General features: G+C 40.9%; 2 protein-coding genes across 5 annotated transcripts; both read right to left on the bottom strand.

Annotated features, from left to right (window-relative positions):
* Position 1: 1 nt before the first annotated feature.
* LOC116721428 (cytoplasmic dynein 1 intermediate chain 2-like) lies at positions 2–9,805 on the bottom strand. Of its 4 annotated transcripts, none has more exons than XM_032565136.1 (17): positions 9,664–9,805; positions 8,606–8,714; positions 8,389–8,512; positions 7,772–7,907; positions 7,354–7,416; positions 7,029–7,156; positions 6,858–6,947; positions 5,936–6,098; positions 5,744–5,843; positions 4,691–4,816; positions 4,448–4,594; positions 4,255–4,368; positions 4,038–4,171; positions 3,803–3,947; positions 3,567–3,707; positions 3,283–3,408; positions 2–2,828 (listed from the first exon to the last, which is right to left on the bottom strand). In XM_032565136.1, exons 2-17 carry the CDS (start codon positions 8,711–8,713, stop codon positions 2,727–2,729), a joined length of 1,947 nt encoding a protein of 648 aa, XP_032421027.1. In that variant the 5' UTR covers position 8,714; positions 9,664–9,805; the 3' UTR covers positions 2–2,726. The 4 variants fall into 4 exon arrangements, with proteins under 4 accessions (XP_032421027.1, XP_032421028.1, XP_032421029.1 ...); XM_032565137.1 differs by having other exon boundaries at positions 7,772–7,856; positions 9,664–9,804; XM_032565138.1 differs by lacking the exon at positions 7,354–7,416 and having other exon boundaries at positions 9,664–9,804.
* Positions 9,806–10,423: 618 nt separating this feature from the next.
* On the bottom strand, positions 10,424–12,406 carry LOC116722110 (mucin-2-like). Its single transcript, XM_032566253.1, has 5 exons — positions 12,322–12,406; positions 12,086–12,149; positions 11,775–11,819; positions 11,427–11,575; positions 10,424–11,305 (listed from the first exon to the last, which is right to left on the bottom strand). The coding sequence occupies exons 1-5, from the start codon at positions 12,337–12,339 to the stop codon at positions 10,655–10,657; spliced, it is 927 nt and encodes a 308-aa protein (XP_032422144.1). The 5' UTR covers positions 12,340–12,406; the 3' UTR covers positions 10,424–10,654.
* Positions 12,407–16,440: the final 4,034 nt, after the last annotated feature.

Here is a 16,440-nt window from a genome sequence, read left to right as displayed (position 1 = left end):
GTTCTTGTTTCAGGAATATTATTACAATGCAAGTGTTTGGAAAGAATTCATCCTGTATGTGTAATACATGGTTAATTCCGTAGACTAGCTCTATTGCATCATGGAATGAGTGAGGGAAATAAAGATTGAGGTTTTGTACGGAGGAGGAAGGGGCAGAAGATGCACCAAACAGATTTTTGACTGACTTCCAATTCTTTGTTTTTGTAAAACTATAACCCTGTTGGCATAGGCGTAAATCCCAGGGGGGATTCGGACCCCCACCCCCAATCTTTGCAAAGTCTAGAATTACCTGTTGGTGTGGCTCTGCAGCACAAACAAAAAAAAACCTTCAGTAAGTAAATACTTAAAGCAAAAGACATGTAACACATTTTATTTACTTTCACTGCTCAATAGGAAGAAACACATTGACAATAAAAATCAGACTCCAATTTGTGATTTCATTACTTTTGCTGAATCATGATAAACTGCCACCTTATGCCTTGTAAAATTGAAACTGGACACATTGCTTTCATAGACTTGGCTCCTTTTTCTGTCGAATGTAGCCAGTATTTCAATTATATTTAGCTCTCTCTTACTTTAATAAGAAGAGTTTGAAAAGGATGGAGCGGCTGAGCGTTGGTACTAGCCAACAGCTCTGTATGGGAGCCAAGAGCAGAGGGGCTGTTGCAGCTGGCAGTTAAACAAAAGAAAGTATGCCTTTTTTTCTTACCATCTTCAACGTGGAGCCTTCAAAACCACAAAATAAAATCTGAATATTTTTCTAGAAAACTCTAGGTGCTGACCTTTAAGTTATGATACTTCCCAGATATTCAATTTCTACATATTTATAGGTTCTCAGCCATCCAGGACAAGAGCCCCCCATCCCCCTCCAAAATAAATAATAAAAAAAAGTTTAAAGCAACTTAAGTTATCGTTTAAATAACGCATGACTTGTATTGAGAACCAATGCAATAAATCAATATTTATGAGGAATTTTATTAAGTGGAGTTACTTATTAAAACTTTTTATTTAGAGCCTTAAGCGTTTGTAAAGGTGTAGCAGAGATTAGATCTGTGACACCGAACCAAACTCGTATCTAAGGAACATTTGAATCTTAGTTTGACTTCTATGGGTGTCAACAGGTTGTTTACTGAGAGAAACACTTTTGTTATTCATTGCTACTTACTAGTCATTTTTGATGGTGCAGTTTGAACACACACACACAAAAATTTAAACCACATTTTACTGTAACGTTGCCGACCCCCCCCCAAAATTGCTCTTAAAACATTTCCCTGTTTATGGTAACCCCCCCCCCCCCCCCCCCCCCCCCCCCATCCCCACATAATGAGATGGGATTTACGCCCTTGCCTGTTGGTACCAATTTTAAGCTCTCTTTACAGAATCCATCAATTATAGGAGGAGCAGACATGAAGTCACCCTGTGTGAGAAAAGTCTCAGTAAAAAAATGTTTTTCTCATTTTAAAGTGAAGACCAAATTAGGAAGAACTACATGTAGCATATTTACTTGTGGCCAACATTTAAAACAACAGCCTCAGTCTTTCCAAAAGAAGGACATTTCCAAATACACTATGTTCTACAAAAGAAAGCTACTTGTCTGTAATACAGCCTTCCTGTTATTTTCTAAAAGTGTGGTTCTCTCTTGCTGTTTCGCAGACATAACTGTGTGCTGTATAAAACACTTTAGATAGATTTTTAAATCTCTGTCTGCACTTAGCAATGGCATCCACACTGACGGCTGTTGCTGTAATAATGAACCTGGAAACACTCAGTGTGTTCAGTAATCAGAACCAGGCTACATTATTGGCTTTCCAATCAGCGGATCAAACTGAAAATCAGACAAAATGTCTCGGTGCATCTCTAGAAAAAAAAAAAATCGCTTCCAACCTCAGTGGTACATCTTCATTTAAAATAACATATTTTACATTTCTCTTCAAGAGAATAATCAACAAACAGTTCCTGCTTTTTAGTACAAGAGCACAGGATTAATCACTTATCATGGTTACAGAGAGAAATAATTGTAGCGTCATTAAATTCAAACTACGAACATATTAAAAGCGTGTAGTGCCAAATTTAAGACTGTACTCCTCAAGTACAATGAAACATTTTTAGAATAATAAAATATTTAAATAAGTGCAGCCACAGTAATAAATATTAAATATAGTAGCAATTAGAATGTAATCATGACACTCTTCAGGCCTGGAGTGTGTATGTGTGTGAGCACATTCACTGTCCTACTGAAGATGTACAACATTTTCAGACTTCCAAATCTGTTTCAAGAGTGTGCCAGCTTCAGTATAAGCGTGTCAGTAAAATATGTAAAACACCCGAAAGGTAATAAAAAGGTGCAAGTAGAAAGGTTTTGCATATGTAAAAAAATAATGGTCGAGGCCTCCGGAGAAGAGCAGTTTCTGGAGCCCTGAGGATGTGATCAAAGCTAGAAGTCCAGATCGGACAGAAAATCACCTTCGTGCAGCCTTTCTAAATTCATCTTGCAACTACAACCTCTACATATGAACTCTAAACCCTTTTTTTTGTCTAAAACCTATCTAAAACTCTCCTATCTGTCTAGCTCAGCGCAACTCCTCAGGCCCAAGTTCTGGTGGAAGGAAAAGCTGGAAATCAGAGAAGACAGTGCGACTCCCCCTGGCTGTGTCTTATAATGTGCTATAGATGTGTAACATACTGGAGAGGAATCTATTAACGGTTAGCAGGGAGTGGTTACAGGATCAGACGTTAGCCAGTTCCTCAGCTTCGTCTCTGTTTTCATTGATCTCAGCCAGAGTCCTGACGAAACGCGTCCACTCGTCGGCTTTGGGAACGCAGATTTGCTGTGGGAAGACAGAAAAGAACTTATCGAAAACAGAACGTTGGGTTAAGTTCTCAATAAAAACTGATTTCTAGAGTGAAAGCTGAAAGATTTTCCAGAATAGTTTGGGGCTTTTAGATATAGTTCTTCCCAGGTAGAACGATGATGCAACAAAGAACTTTAATGAATTTTTAAAGGTTAAATGTCCCTTAGCAAATTGTAGAGGCAACACACACTTTTTCTGGCAGAAGCTGGTTGGTTTCCTGAAACGTAACAAATTCAGATGAAAAGAAATTGCTGAGGATGTTCCAGAACAACCCAGGAAGCACAAAGGGTCAAATTTATACTGTGGAAAATCCTTAAACCTCAATGCCAGATTGTTCAGCTTCACTTCAAATCAAAAGCTGAAGGCAAACTTGGTTTCCCAGCACAACTCCTGACGATTTTACAGCAAGAGGCTGAAAACTCAAACTCACCTCCCCTACGTCGTACACCTGCACCTGTCCGTCTGAATCTCCGGTGGCGATCTCCTTTCCAGAGTGAGACCATCTCACACGGTTCAGGGCTGAAGATCCTTCCACACACACACTCGCAGTTGGAACCTAAAACACACACAGTCGTTCACTAAGAAGGAGCATAAACTGCGCTGCAGGCGGATTCCACTACATTCCAGGCAAGAGTGTCTGCGATGCATTCACCGGGTCAAAAAGGCAAACAGTTAGTTTCACAGCCCAAAAATGGATGACCACTGTGTGCGTACTTCGGTGTCGTTGTTGAGGTTCCACAGATCCAGCCGTCCGGACAGGTCCACACAGGCGAACAGAGCGGGATGCGCTGGAGACCACATTGAGTCATAAACATAGTCGGAGCTGTCCTCGAATGAGTACAAAGGACGGGTGCTCTGCAGCAGAACAATCACGAGAAATTTAGCGAAGGAGTTGTGTACAAAAACAAAAACCTACAAGTCGGTGCGTCTGTGACCAGTGGATGTCTGACCTTCGTGCTCCACAGTTTGACGGTCCAGTCAAAAGAGGAGGAGATGAAGAGGTGAGAGAAATCAACAGGTCCTGCAGCACTGTGGCAGCTCAGTCCAGTCACAGGACCATGGTGGCCTTCAAACACCTCTGTAATGCCCGCCTTACTGCAGCACACGCAAGAAAGGAAAACGACTTCACAAGCCTTACTGAAACGTCTGTCGCTCATAAAGAAACTACTTTTCCGACGGCCTCACCTGCCGTGACGACAGGCGGTGTAGACCGAGCCATCCTCGCTGCCCACCACAAAGTTATTTACATCCCCCAGAGGAAACGCCATGGATGTCACGGCCACCGCCTTGCTCTGTTTGAACACCAGCTCCAGGCTGTCCTGCGGGCCAGACACGGGCAGATTTAGACCCCTCAGACCCTCCCAACAGCATCTCTGCAGTAGAGAATGCGAGCGCAGCAAACCTGCGGCTGGGAGAGCATGTCCAGACTCCAGGAGCACATCTTGCCGTCAGTGGAAATGCTGATCAGGTTGTGAGCGTTCTGGGTTCCAACGATGTTCACGCAGTAGACCGGGTGCTGAACGAAGTAAACGAAACTTTAAACAAAAGTGGCTCAGATTTGAAGAGGCAGAGAGAGATGCGCTGCAGTCCGTTACCGTGTGCGCCGACGCGGACAGGGGAGTTCTTTGAACAGGCGTGCGTTTGTTGCTCCTGTTGTCCCACAGGACTATCTGTCCGGAATAAGTCCCCCCCACCACCAGGTTAGGGTGAAACTTTGCGAAGCCAGCCGACATCACCTCAGACTTTAAGAAAAGCAACACAAAAGAATCTCTAGACACATTCTTCTATTCAGAATGTAAGACCTCTTTGGAGAGCACGAGGAGAACTTCGGTGGTTACCTGGCAGTGGAAGATGTACTCAGGCGTGGCCTTCTTGTACTTCATGTTCCAGACTAGAGCCACGCCGTCCGGCTCATGTGGAGCGTCCTCGTTGTTGTTATACGAGGCAACCAGCAACTCTGGGTACTGAGACAATCAGAGCAGGGGGAAGACGTTAAAGCGAGACCAAACAACTTCTCTTCCAAAGCCAACTGAGCATTCTGTCTGTTCTGACGTGAAACAGTTTCCTTCAGGCATCAAGGTACATTTCAAACTACCGGTCCGTGTTTTCTGCAAAATAAATTAAACTCTTATATGTAGTTTGTCAGCTACAAAATGACACGCCGTGGTCAAGTTTTGACTGGGATAAAATCTACCCTCCCAAAAACAAACTCTTAATATCCACAAGTCATAAGATGGCTAATCTTTTATCTGCATGTAGATGTGCCTATAAATCCAGATACACACAAAATGAAGTTAGTTGTTTCTTTAATTAAAAACTGTACTTGTTTATCTGCTATTGAAATTTATCGTTCATTACACAATTTGTTTGGCCAGTGTTAGGGCTAGGCATTCATCATATTGTTAATCAATTATCGTGATAAATATTTAAATTTATCGTTGTCATGACGAAGTCCAATTAATGAGGCGGATTTTCTTTGCTGTCTTTTCAATGAGAGTGTCAATAATTATCAATAAATTAAAATATATCAATAAATGTGTACAGTCTGGTGACACAAATCACACTCCTTCATGTGACTGGTGTCCTAAAGAAGCGTGTTACAAATTGGTTTGTTTTTCAAGAGCAGTATTTGTGTTTATGGGGCTCTGATTGCTGTGCCGTGCAGCCACAACCACACAGTTACCTAAAAAAAGAAGTAATAAATAGCTCTTATTGTCACTTTTATTGTTATCACAATGGTACCACAAAATATCACAATAAAACCTTAAGTCCATATCGCCCAGCCCTAATCTACTGTATATGTGTTGGTAAAAATACACCAATGGAAAGTCTCTTTAACAGTATGAGCACTTATAATCTTGTCGCAGGTGATTTGTCTGAATTCTTCCCACCTGAGGAGACCAGTCGAGGCAGGTCACCACTCGGTTCTTGGTCCAGCGTTCATCTGCAAACTGTCTGTTCTGAACCAGTTTCGCTCCTGCCTGCAAGTCGCTGAACAGGACAGGCAGGAAAAATAAGATGTTAACAATTCCAACAAAATTACCGTTCGATATCTGTGACGACGCTTTGCCCGCATGCCTCACCCTTCCTTATCCTCCAGATCCCTCCCGCTGTAGTCGAAGCAGACGTCCACCTGCTCGGCCAGAGCTCGCTCCACGATTCTGCTGCCGCGCTCGAAAAACGACAAGAACTCGTCAGAATGAAGGACCTGCAGCTTCTCTTCCTCTGTCAGCTCCTTGGGAGTGTCTGCGCACGGATAAATAAACGTTACAGGAAGGAAATACAGAAAAAGCTTTTTTTTATATATATATATATAGGCAACGCATTGTGCTGTCACAGATTAGTTAAGACTGGAACATACAGTAGGAGACGAAAACTAAAAACATGTAGGAATTAATAAAAATATAAATTAGACACAAAGTTAAAATCAGAAAAGAAAAAGAAATAATCTGAAATCCCTTCAGGTTTTTTGTTTTCTGCAGAAGTCTGACTCTCTTTTAATCTCTAGCAGCCTGAATCAGGAGCAGCTACGTCAAATAGCTTCCTTTGACGTAGCTTTTGAGACCCTCCTGGTTAAAATTTGAGAGCTACACGAATGGGAAAAACTCTCCTTGTGAGTTATTAGTAACAGGTAACGTGAATGTTTTGTAATTTAATAAACAGAACACCAATTTCTGTTTTGCTACATAAAATGACACCTGGATTCTACAAAAAAGTAATGAAAAAGAAGCAATGAATGGAGAATATCAAGATGTTACCAACTACGGTTTCGGAACTACTATGAAAAACCTCAACCTAATTAGCGCATAAAATTGAGATTCATCTCATGACTTGTTTATACCCTGCAGAAACCCTGCAATATAGCGAGTTCTCTGATCGGAAAAGGTTGGATTTTTGAGGCTCCGACCGGGCAGTCAACCGATCATACCTGATCAAACTGAAAATTGTCCAATTCTGGTGAGCAGCAAATTTTTTCTGTACGTCTACATAACTCGCTGTCCTCACCTTCCTCCTGCTGTTCACTCTGCTCGTTTTTCTCATCCTGGGTATCCTCTGTCAGCGGGGGAGCACTTATCTCCTCATCCTCTTCTTCATCTAGACACAGACGCGGATCGCTGTAAATCAACTTGAGTAAAGGGGAACAAGAATAGAGACACCACATCAGCGGTGAATTACCCGCTTTCTGATCCGTGTGAGCCAACGCCTCTGTGGGTGTCTGCGTCTCCTTGCAGTAGGACACCATTTCCTTCGGGACAAAATCCACCTGGATGAGTTTGGACATCCCAAGTCTTACCGTTCCACGTCTAGACAATTGGGATAAAATAAAGTTTTAATTAGGTAAAAAACACATATATATTTTACAATTTAAATCTTTTCTCGAATGAACATAAATAATGGTATACAGACAAATTCGATGCAAAAAGCTAACACGTTTGGACAAATCTAAGATGAAAGCACAAATAGTTGGAAGACGAGCTAAAGGAAAGAGGAGGAGCAGTACCCCATCAGCTCAGAGTCGGAGTGGAGTTGCAGAGTGGAGGGGTCAGGATCCCAATGCAAAGTCCTTATACAGCCAAATCACCAGACGGTGTTAGTAAAGAGAAATGCAGGACAGAGTAAACAAGAAAAACGCAAACAGAGATGAAGGGCCAAAACATATCAGATGTTAAAGATGGGAAAGACGGGGGAAAAAACAAAAAACAGAGCGAGAAAGACCCGGAAACAAAAATGAAATGGCATTAAACATTAGCATGGTGGTGAGAAGACATAGAGAAAGGTCAGAATTTATTCATGTATCATTACAAAGTTTACACACACACGCACATAAAATTCCATGCAGGTACTAGTAAAAAACAATATAAAATAAAAACAGCAAATTCAATCTCTTATGTCTCAAACAAACAGACTCCCACACACACCTTGGTCCTGCGTTTCCATCCCCAGAATCTTGGCTTCCAGCATCGCTGCCCACTGATTTGTTGGAGGGAGACATGGGGGCGGGGACTAGGTAGTGAAACAGACACGTATCTTCTGTTACTACCCTCAGGGGCTGAGCTGTGAACGCGTGTGCGTTTTGCAGTACGTGACCAACGGGTGGGTGGGTGGGTGGGTGAGTGAGTGAGTGAGTGAGTGAGTGAGGGAGAACAGCGAGTGAGACAGTGATTGTTTGAAGGGGGGACAAGGGGCAGGATGCGCGTGGAGGTGTGAGTGGATGAGTTTTCATGCAGCAAGGAGGACAAAACACAAGAGGACAGACAGAGGGGAGAGAAGAGAGAATGAAAATAAATGGCAGGCAGGTTTTAAGGTGTCATGCGCAAAACACATAACATGTGCACATATTTGTGTGTGCGTATGTGTGTGTGTTGTGGAGAGCAAATGAGAGTGATATAAAGCTGGGCAAAAAAAACAAAACAAAAAGCATTAAGACAGACATCTTATAAAAACGCTGCAAAAGTCATCAAGCAAATGACCAGAACAAGATGAGCTGTTAAATGACGGTTTGGGATAAAGGAGCGAGACGGCACTGTACATTTACCATGCGGGACGTCAGGGGTGATGCCAACGCTCTGGAGAAGAGCCTCGGCTTCTCTCCTCTTCCTCTCCAGATCTGAGTCTTCGGCGCCAGCCGGCCCTCCCTCCGCGCTCCGTTTGGATTCTCCCTGCAGAGCAAGAAACAGGCTTACCCTCAGCATGGCAACGTCTCACAACGTAGCGGCTAAAACCACGAGCAGCCCAACATAGGCATCTCTCACATCCTTCTTTTTTTTCTCCTCTTCTTTCCTCTTCTTTTCCTCGCGGATCTGGGCGATCCGTTGCTTCTTCCTCTCCAGCTCAGCCTTCAGCTCGCTCTTGTCAGACATGCTGTAAACGAGGGAAGGCCATCAGCAAAGAAGCACTAACCACACCACATGCAAATAATGCATCTATTACATTATGTTGCACCAATTAACTGGTCGTTGATCAAAGTTTGTTTATTACTGCTTCTCTAATATGTATCACATATTAGTTAAAAAAATCATTAACAGATATTGTGATGCACAAACATATAAATACACAAAAGAGAAAAAACATAAAATAAACATGATGGCAGAGGTTCAAAACAAAACATTTTATGGTACAAGACATTTTAATTTAATCATCGCAATTTATTTTTTTTTCAGTATACAAGTGTCTTATGTCATTGTTCCAGTTTTTTCTCTATTTTTATTTAAGTACATCGTAGCCCTGGGCCTGTCACACTGGTAACATGTGGAAAAAGCTGCCTGCAGTTGGAAACAATGTCCCCTTTATCTGCCTTATTAACACGATAAAACAACCAGGGGTGTATTATTTTATTAGAAATGTAGTCAGTACAATATGCTATGATAATCAAAAATCGGAAGCCTCTTAAAACAATATTATAACATCCACAAATAATTATATTATCACAGCTTAACCCTGCTGGTATTAAATGTTTAATATGCTAAACTCACTCCACCCACTGCTCAAAATAACTGGAGACAAATAAGGAAAAGTAGCAGCTGTGAGCATTTTTATTGCATCTCTTTGCAATAACTCGCTGATAAATCACGTTTTACCGCAAGCTCTGGTTAGCGGGGCTAATGTGTTTATAATCCAGCTAGCGGCTACACCTCCAAACCGGACAGCTAGCCGTGCTAACATGCTAATCTCAATGGTAGCCCCGGCTGCTAGCGGGCCTACTGTCACAATACTAACTACAATGGCAACAAAGCGGCCGGACAACTTTACTGTTTTCTGTCTCCAGGCCAACGGGATAAAATGCCACAATTACGAGGAAGTAATTCAATACCTGGTGTCAGAAGTATGGTTTAGGTGCCGAAGTGAAGAAAGAATCCAGTTTTGTGGCCGCTTATTCCCAAGAAAAGATGATGGAGGGTGGAGATGATGATGCTGGAAGAGGCTGCGTCGATCCTCGTCTTTAATGGTTGAACGCAAAACAGCAGGAGAGAATTACCGCCCTCTTCTGGTGGAGTGAAGACATTCTTACCAAAATAGTTGTTCACTTTTTGTCATTACTTTCCACTTTTTTCGTTTATTTATTTATTGGGAAGTTGTGTAAAGCACCAGTGGAAAGTTGTGATGGTTTTTAAAAATGTGTGCAAACGAAATCTGGAGTATTCGTCAGCTTCTCGTACAGTTCAGACCAAAAGTTTGGACACACCTTCTCATTGAATTTAATGACAAGTTGTGTCCAAACTTTTGGTCTGTACTGTATCTTGAGATTGACTTTCTCCTTTGCAAAAATGCTCAAGCTCATTTAGATAACGAGTGCCCCTATTGATGTGATCATTTGCCTAAACAACTTTAGGAAAACTTCCCCATGATTAACATGGTTTCATGCACAACAGACCGTCTTAGAGAGACTGATGTCCTGACATACCTTGCAAAAAATATTAAAGTTGTAGCTTCTTGTTACACATAGGTTTTTGTCTAATTTAACAAGAGAAGTATCTTACACATTTGAAGAAAAAGAAAAAAAGTAGAAGTTGCAAGAATCAAGATATTGTTTTATTTTACTGCTTTATAAATATTAAGGGAGGTTGTGTCAACTGCAAAGAAATAAAAATCCATGTAAAGGCATTTATCTGACCGGTATTTTTATTCATTTATGTTTTCATGTGAACAGAGGTTATTGTGCATTAGTCACTCACATTGTACAGGCCCTGTATTGTTTTTCATCTGAGAAATCATGTAATATTTGTAGCTTAACCTGAATTACTGAACTGTACTCTTGTTTTGGTCAAAGATCGATTTGTCTTCTTTTTGTGGACAGTTTGTTCTTATTGTGGATCCAGAGCTGGTTGAGCATCACGATAGGGGTCATACAGGTCACTTTTGAAATCATAAGGGTCAAAATAAGGGCCGGGCCTTTTCTTTTTAGCTACATTTAAAACAACAGGAACATTCCCTTCATCTGTTGTTTCCTCGTCTGGTGCTACAGGTGATGATGCTTCCTGTGCAGGATGGGGAGGCTGGTCGATGAGGCAGTCTGGATCCCAGTACGGGTCACAGTCGTATTCCATCCCTTTCTTGGTGACCGGTGGAGGGACAGGTGGAACAGCCTTTCCAGGAGTAGGAGTGGCGGGTGTTGGTTGAGATGGAGTAATATTTCTAACCCCCTCTTCTTTTGTAGCACTGCATGCAAGGTTGAGTCTGGGGTCACACAGTATTGGGACAGCTCCCGTCGGCAGGTAGACAATCCGAGGTTTGCACAGAGGGTCTTTGGGGTTGCACAGATAGATCTTCTCAGCTTTCTCCAGTGGGTCTAGTGTGGGAGCTGGTGTGGTGGGGGGGCGAGTTGTTGTAGCTGGTACTGCGGTGCTGGTTGTAGCACCCATTTTGTTTTGGTAGCTGGCGGCGTCGGGCCCATAGGTCAGCTCCAGGTGACGCATCTGCTGATACAACATCCTGATCCGGTCTATCTCATAAAGCTGATGGAGAAACCAAGAGGGACATTCGAGGAAAAATATAACATTGACGCAGTTAAAACCCATAAAATACAGTGATCGTTCAAGCTTATTTCAATCAGGGCGCTGCTTGTCGTCAACTTACTCCTTCAATGTGTCCGATGCTGTTGTAGAACCTGTAGTAGGACTGAAAGTCGGGGTCACTTCTGTACCATTTAGGATCGACGTTCCTCTTGGGTCGAAAGTTCGCCAAGAAATCGTTCGCTTTAGCAGAACCAATCCTGACAGGATTTCCTTCGGAACGCAATGTAAAAGGGGATTGTAGAAGTCAAGATGAAGATTGGTTTAGATTTCAGATTAAAGATTTTTTTTTTTAATTACAGATAAAATCTTTTGGTGGACTTGGGAAATTTACTTATGTTAAGGTATTTCTTTGATTTTCACTTTTACACATGAATCTTATCACAGTTTGAAATGATAGCAGATGAAATACCATCAGGCTGTTTTACTTTCGTCAGAGATGTTGCTCCTATGAAACCTAAAGGGACGACAGGGATTTTAAGTTAAGCACGAAAAATAAAAGAAAATGAAATTAAGAATTCAGTGAACACTGTGACTACATGAACAAGACTGCAAGATAAGCAGAAAACAAGGGCATTAAAATGACGCTGAACTTGAATAAGGACGAAGATTTTTGTGTCTTATTTGTTTTTCTTTCATGCTTAAAATCTTTAACATGCATTTAACAGCAGTTTATTTTTGCAGAACAGTACATGAATTATACTAATAATCTTACTGACAAACCTGGCATTACCAGCAGGCAGCAGAGTTTAGTCAACAACGAAGCCAGGGAAACCATCACTGACATCTGTAATTACATTTGCAGACCAATAAATTCATATAATTTCACAATTTGTTTTGTATCAGTGTTGTAGTTCATCAAAGTTTGCCCCAAAAAGTTACAAATATATCTTCCTCTCGCTCTCTTTTTATTTTTCATCTTTTAAAGCATGATTTCACAATAAATGTAGTGTGCTTACCTTTTGCTCCATCTTCATGTGTCTGATCTCATCCTCAGCTGTACATCACTGGACATGAGCATCGCCAAGGAAACTCAGGCCTTCTGATTGGATGGCTTGCCAAAGCCAGTGGGCCAAACTCCACCCATTCTGCATTTTTTCTTCAGATGGGTTGGGGGGCGGGGTATTCGTCAGACCAGTGCACATAAAACACCAGTATATTACCAACTTCAAACAAAATAGGAGTTCTCATAAAGCAACAAGAGTGCTGTTGCAGCAGAAGAGCCAAAGGTAGCTCAGCTTCTTTGCCAGACCTACTTGAAGCGTACAACTGACGAAAAGAGTCACGCAAGTGTTCATGTCATAGTCAATCAAAATAAGAAAGTTAAACAATTATGTTGGAAAGAAACATATATTTTATGCCTGCTTAAATGAGTTGATTGTGTCCCGCCATCAGAAAGTTCCCTGACAGGTAACAATTTTCTCCCTGCAAGTTCACAGCTGGATACGGCTTTTTAACTGTGCTTAAAAGGGGGGAGAAGCTGAGTCAACTATAGTTTAAGTTGCCTAGAAATATGCAGGAAATAATGGGCTTGCACAAAGAACAAGACAATGTAACACAGGTTGGTGCATTTGTTTATGAATCCCGAACAGCTTGTTTTAACCAAAGTATTTAAAATAAAAGATGAATGATATGAACCCTATCAAATGGTCCAACGTTTAGACCATTATGTAGTTGTTTTATTTTTATTTTATTTTTTTTTACATTTGTAAAACCTTAATTTATTTTACTAGGATTGTAGGTGATGGACTGGCACAAAGTGATGCTTAGTCCTGTTTAATCTTGGAGTATTGGAGAATATTGTTCTGTTTTATTTACTCAGTTCATGTGGTTCAACCCCACAAAAAATGGGAGTGTTGCAGAAACTCACTGACTAGTTGGTCAGCCCAATCTCTTTGATGTTAGAAAGTCAATAGAAAGTGACTCTTTGTGTAGAATCTTCCAAAACATAAGCGGTTTATGATTTGCTTTTTGGTTGTAACCCGATTCCCCATTTGAGAAAGGACGAGACCATTGTTTGAGTCAATATAGACTTAGACTTAGACTGACTTTATTGTCATTTTGCATGCACAGGGTGTATACAGAACGAAATTTCGTTGCATACGGCTCAGGACAGTGTTTTGAGCTTCCAATGTTGTGAGGTTACTCCAGAATAAAATAAAATACAGTATAAAATATGAATATAAATCTAAATATAAAATATAAAGTGCAGGAATGATAGTAAAATAGAAGTTATTTAGCTCTGTACATGTGCAAGGTATAAAGTGGAGACCAGATTTTGAGTGCAGTCCAGTTAAGAGTTCAGCAGTCTGATGGCAAGCGGGAAAAAGCTGTTTCGGAACCTGGTGGACCTGCACCGGATGCTGCGGAACCTCTTTCCAGAGGGCAGCAGGGAGAACAGTCCATGGTGGGGGTGTGAGGGGTCACTGACGATGTTTCGGCCACGGGACACGCAGCGCTGGGATGAAATGTCCTGAATGGAGGGAAGGGGGGCCCCGATGATCCTCTCTGCTGTCCGCACCACTCTCCTCACGTTCTTCCAGTCGGAGGCGCTGCAGCTTCCACACCACACAGAGAGGCAGCTGGTCAGAATGCTCTCTATGGTGCTTCTGTAGAACGTCTTGAGGATGGGCGGGGGCAGGTGTGCTCTTCTCATCCTCCGCAGGAAATACAAACGTTTCTGTGCCCTCTTGACCTGAGACGTGGTGTTCACAGTCCAGGTGAGGTCGTTTGTGATGTATACAGTATATACGTTGTCATTCCTGTTAATAATTGATAAATTCTGCACACACTCAAATGTGTGATTTCTCCCTCTGCAGAAATCTTGAACAGTCAGGGGCATATTGACATAGAGAATGGGTATGGCACAACTGCAAACCGATGAAAATTCAAACATCCATGCATCCATGTAGGAGTCAAAACAAACATAAAAGGGAGTGTCCTGGTGAGATGAGACCAAAATTTAACTTCCTGGCCAAGATACGCAACATATTGGGTGGAGATAAATAATTAGAACAAACATAGCATGGTGGCAGTATCATGCAGTGGGGATGTGTTTTATCAACACACATGAAAAGGGGCAACAAGATGGATGTACGATTGCTAAAACTTTAAACATTGTCGGTGTTTGGATCTAGAGAAAAACGGCATACAAACATGAAAGCGTATAGCTTTATTTTTTAATGTTTAAATCACCTCTGTGTTTGTCACTTCAGCTGTGGAGCAGATCCTATCTATCAGAACAGCAGGTGAGGCTGTGATCAAAGAGACCCAGAGAGAGACAGCATGTCTGAGGGTTTCTGCCAGAATGGTTAACATGATACTATAACTGCTCAGTTGACATGATAGAAATGGAAGGGTGAACCTACCTCTTCTCTTTAAATCGTATAAATTTATTTCAACTGCCTCACACAATAAATCGGCCAATATTGCTTAACTTTGGAGAAAATATGTTGTGCCCTCTGTAGCACAATATTTTATTAGGATTAAATACTGGAGATTTAACCCTATTTACACAAAAACCCATTTAATCTTTATAAATGCTGTGTGCAACGGTGCACAAGTGTCTTCAACAGGCAATACAATCAATTTTTAAAGTGTTGCTGGTTCACAAAAAGCTTAAAGTGTAACAGTGAAATTGACGTTGCCTTTTAAAGACTGATCTTTTTAAATAGAAAGCATAGGATCCCTGTTTTACTTCCTGTACAGCACCTTTTGTTGCACAACACTGAAGGTATCAAACATCATAACATCCACCCTTGTGAACTTTAAATTACACCTTAAGCTCTCTGCAGGACATGCGTCTTTTTAAAGTTTGCACAGCTCATTCCAACATTCTGTGCTGGCTTCGAACAGGACTACAAATACTAACTCTGTTCCTACGGAGCCTATTCTGATTATCTTACACAGCAATCAGTCAGGAATACAGAACATACAGACATTTCTATTACTGCCTCCTACTGTTATCTCAGAGAACTTACTACTGTGGAGAGAAGGCTCTGATATTCCTACAAGATGAACAGTTTCAGTCACTTCACATGTCATTGATTACATTGTCTTGGCTGATTGGTGAACTATCTTCAAGTTCCACGTTGTACAGCCAATCTAGAGCTAGATTCTCTAATCCCCAACTTTTATATGTATCTCTGTTCCAACACACCTAAATCAGGCTGCTGCACCTTTGGAATGCAATAGTCTTGGGGGTTTATTTAATGACCTTTTGAAAGAGTCGGAAATTTAAAAAGTAAAAATTTAAGACTGTATGTTCTGTGGTTTACCTGTAAAAAGTTATGGAGCTACAAAAAACATTGCATTGGGTGAGAAGGACTTAAATTTGTACATAGGTAAATAAGATGTAATAAATTACAGTTTAACTTTGTAGGACATAGCACTTATTGTGAAATGAAGCAAAACATAGCAATAAACAACTGTAATAACTTTTTGGGAGTGTTTTATTGAGTTATTTGGCTTGGCAATAGTCCTTATTAATGTTTCTGCTACACTAAACCGCTCAAGCAACTATAACTATAGTAACTATTGAATAATGTGGAGTTGATATTGAAACTTTTTTCCATATCGAAAAAGATTTGTTAGTGAAATTTTTTTAAGTAAAAGTTTTAAAGTTTTGTCAATATTGTATCCGTTATTCATTCATCCATGATTACTTTTTACCCAACTTTGACCTTTGAATTGTCCAGACTCAAAAAAACCAAATACATTTCCCCTTATTTCTAGCTACAGAGTCATATCCAGAAATACTAAGTGAGTCAGAAAATTATTACTTATCAACAGTAAGTTGATAAGTAATAAGGGAGCTTTTAGCTCCCATTAGGAAATGGGAGCTAAAAGCTAGATTTCACAAGACTCATTTTAAAATTGTGCAAAAATATCTGCTCAAACACACAAAAAAACGTGTATTTTTATTGTATGCTTTGAAAACCACATATTGTTTTTCTTCCACTTTTGCTATCTGCTACTTTAGGATAGTCTGTCATACGATTCCTGTAAGATATTTTGAAGTTTGAAGTATGAATGCTTTAGCAAGGCCTAGCATTTGCATGCCATGAAGCATTATGTCC

This window comes from Xiphophorus hellerii, chromosome 6, assembly GCF_003331165.1.
Source record: "Xiphophorus hellerii strain 12219 chromosome 6, Xiphophorus_hellerii-4.1, whole genome shotgun sequence".
In the NCBI taxonomy this organism is placed as follows: Eukaryota; Metazoa; Chordata; class Actinopteri; order Cyprinodontiformes; family Poeciliidae; genus Xiphophorus; species Xiphophorus hellerii.
This window is presented reverse-complemented; position numbering and strand designations above follow the sequence as displayed.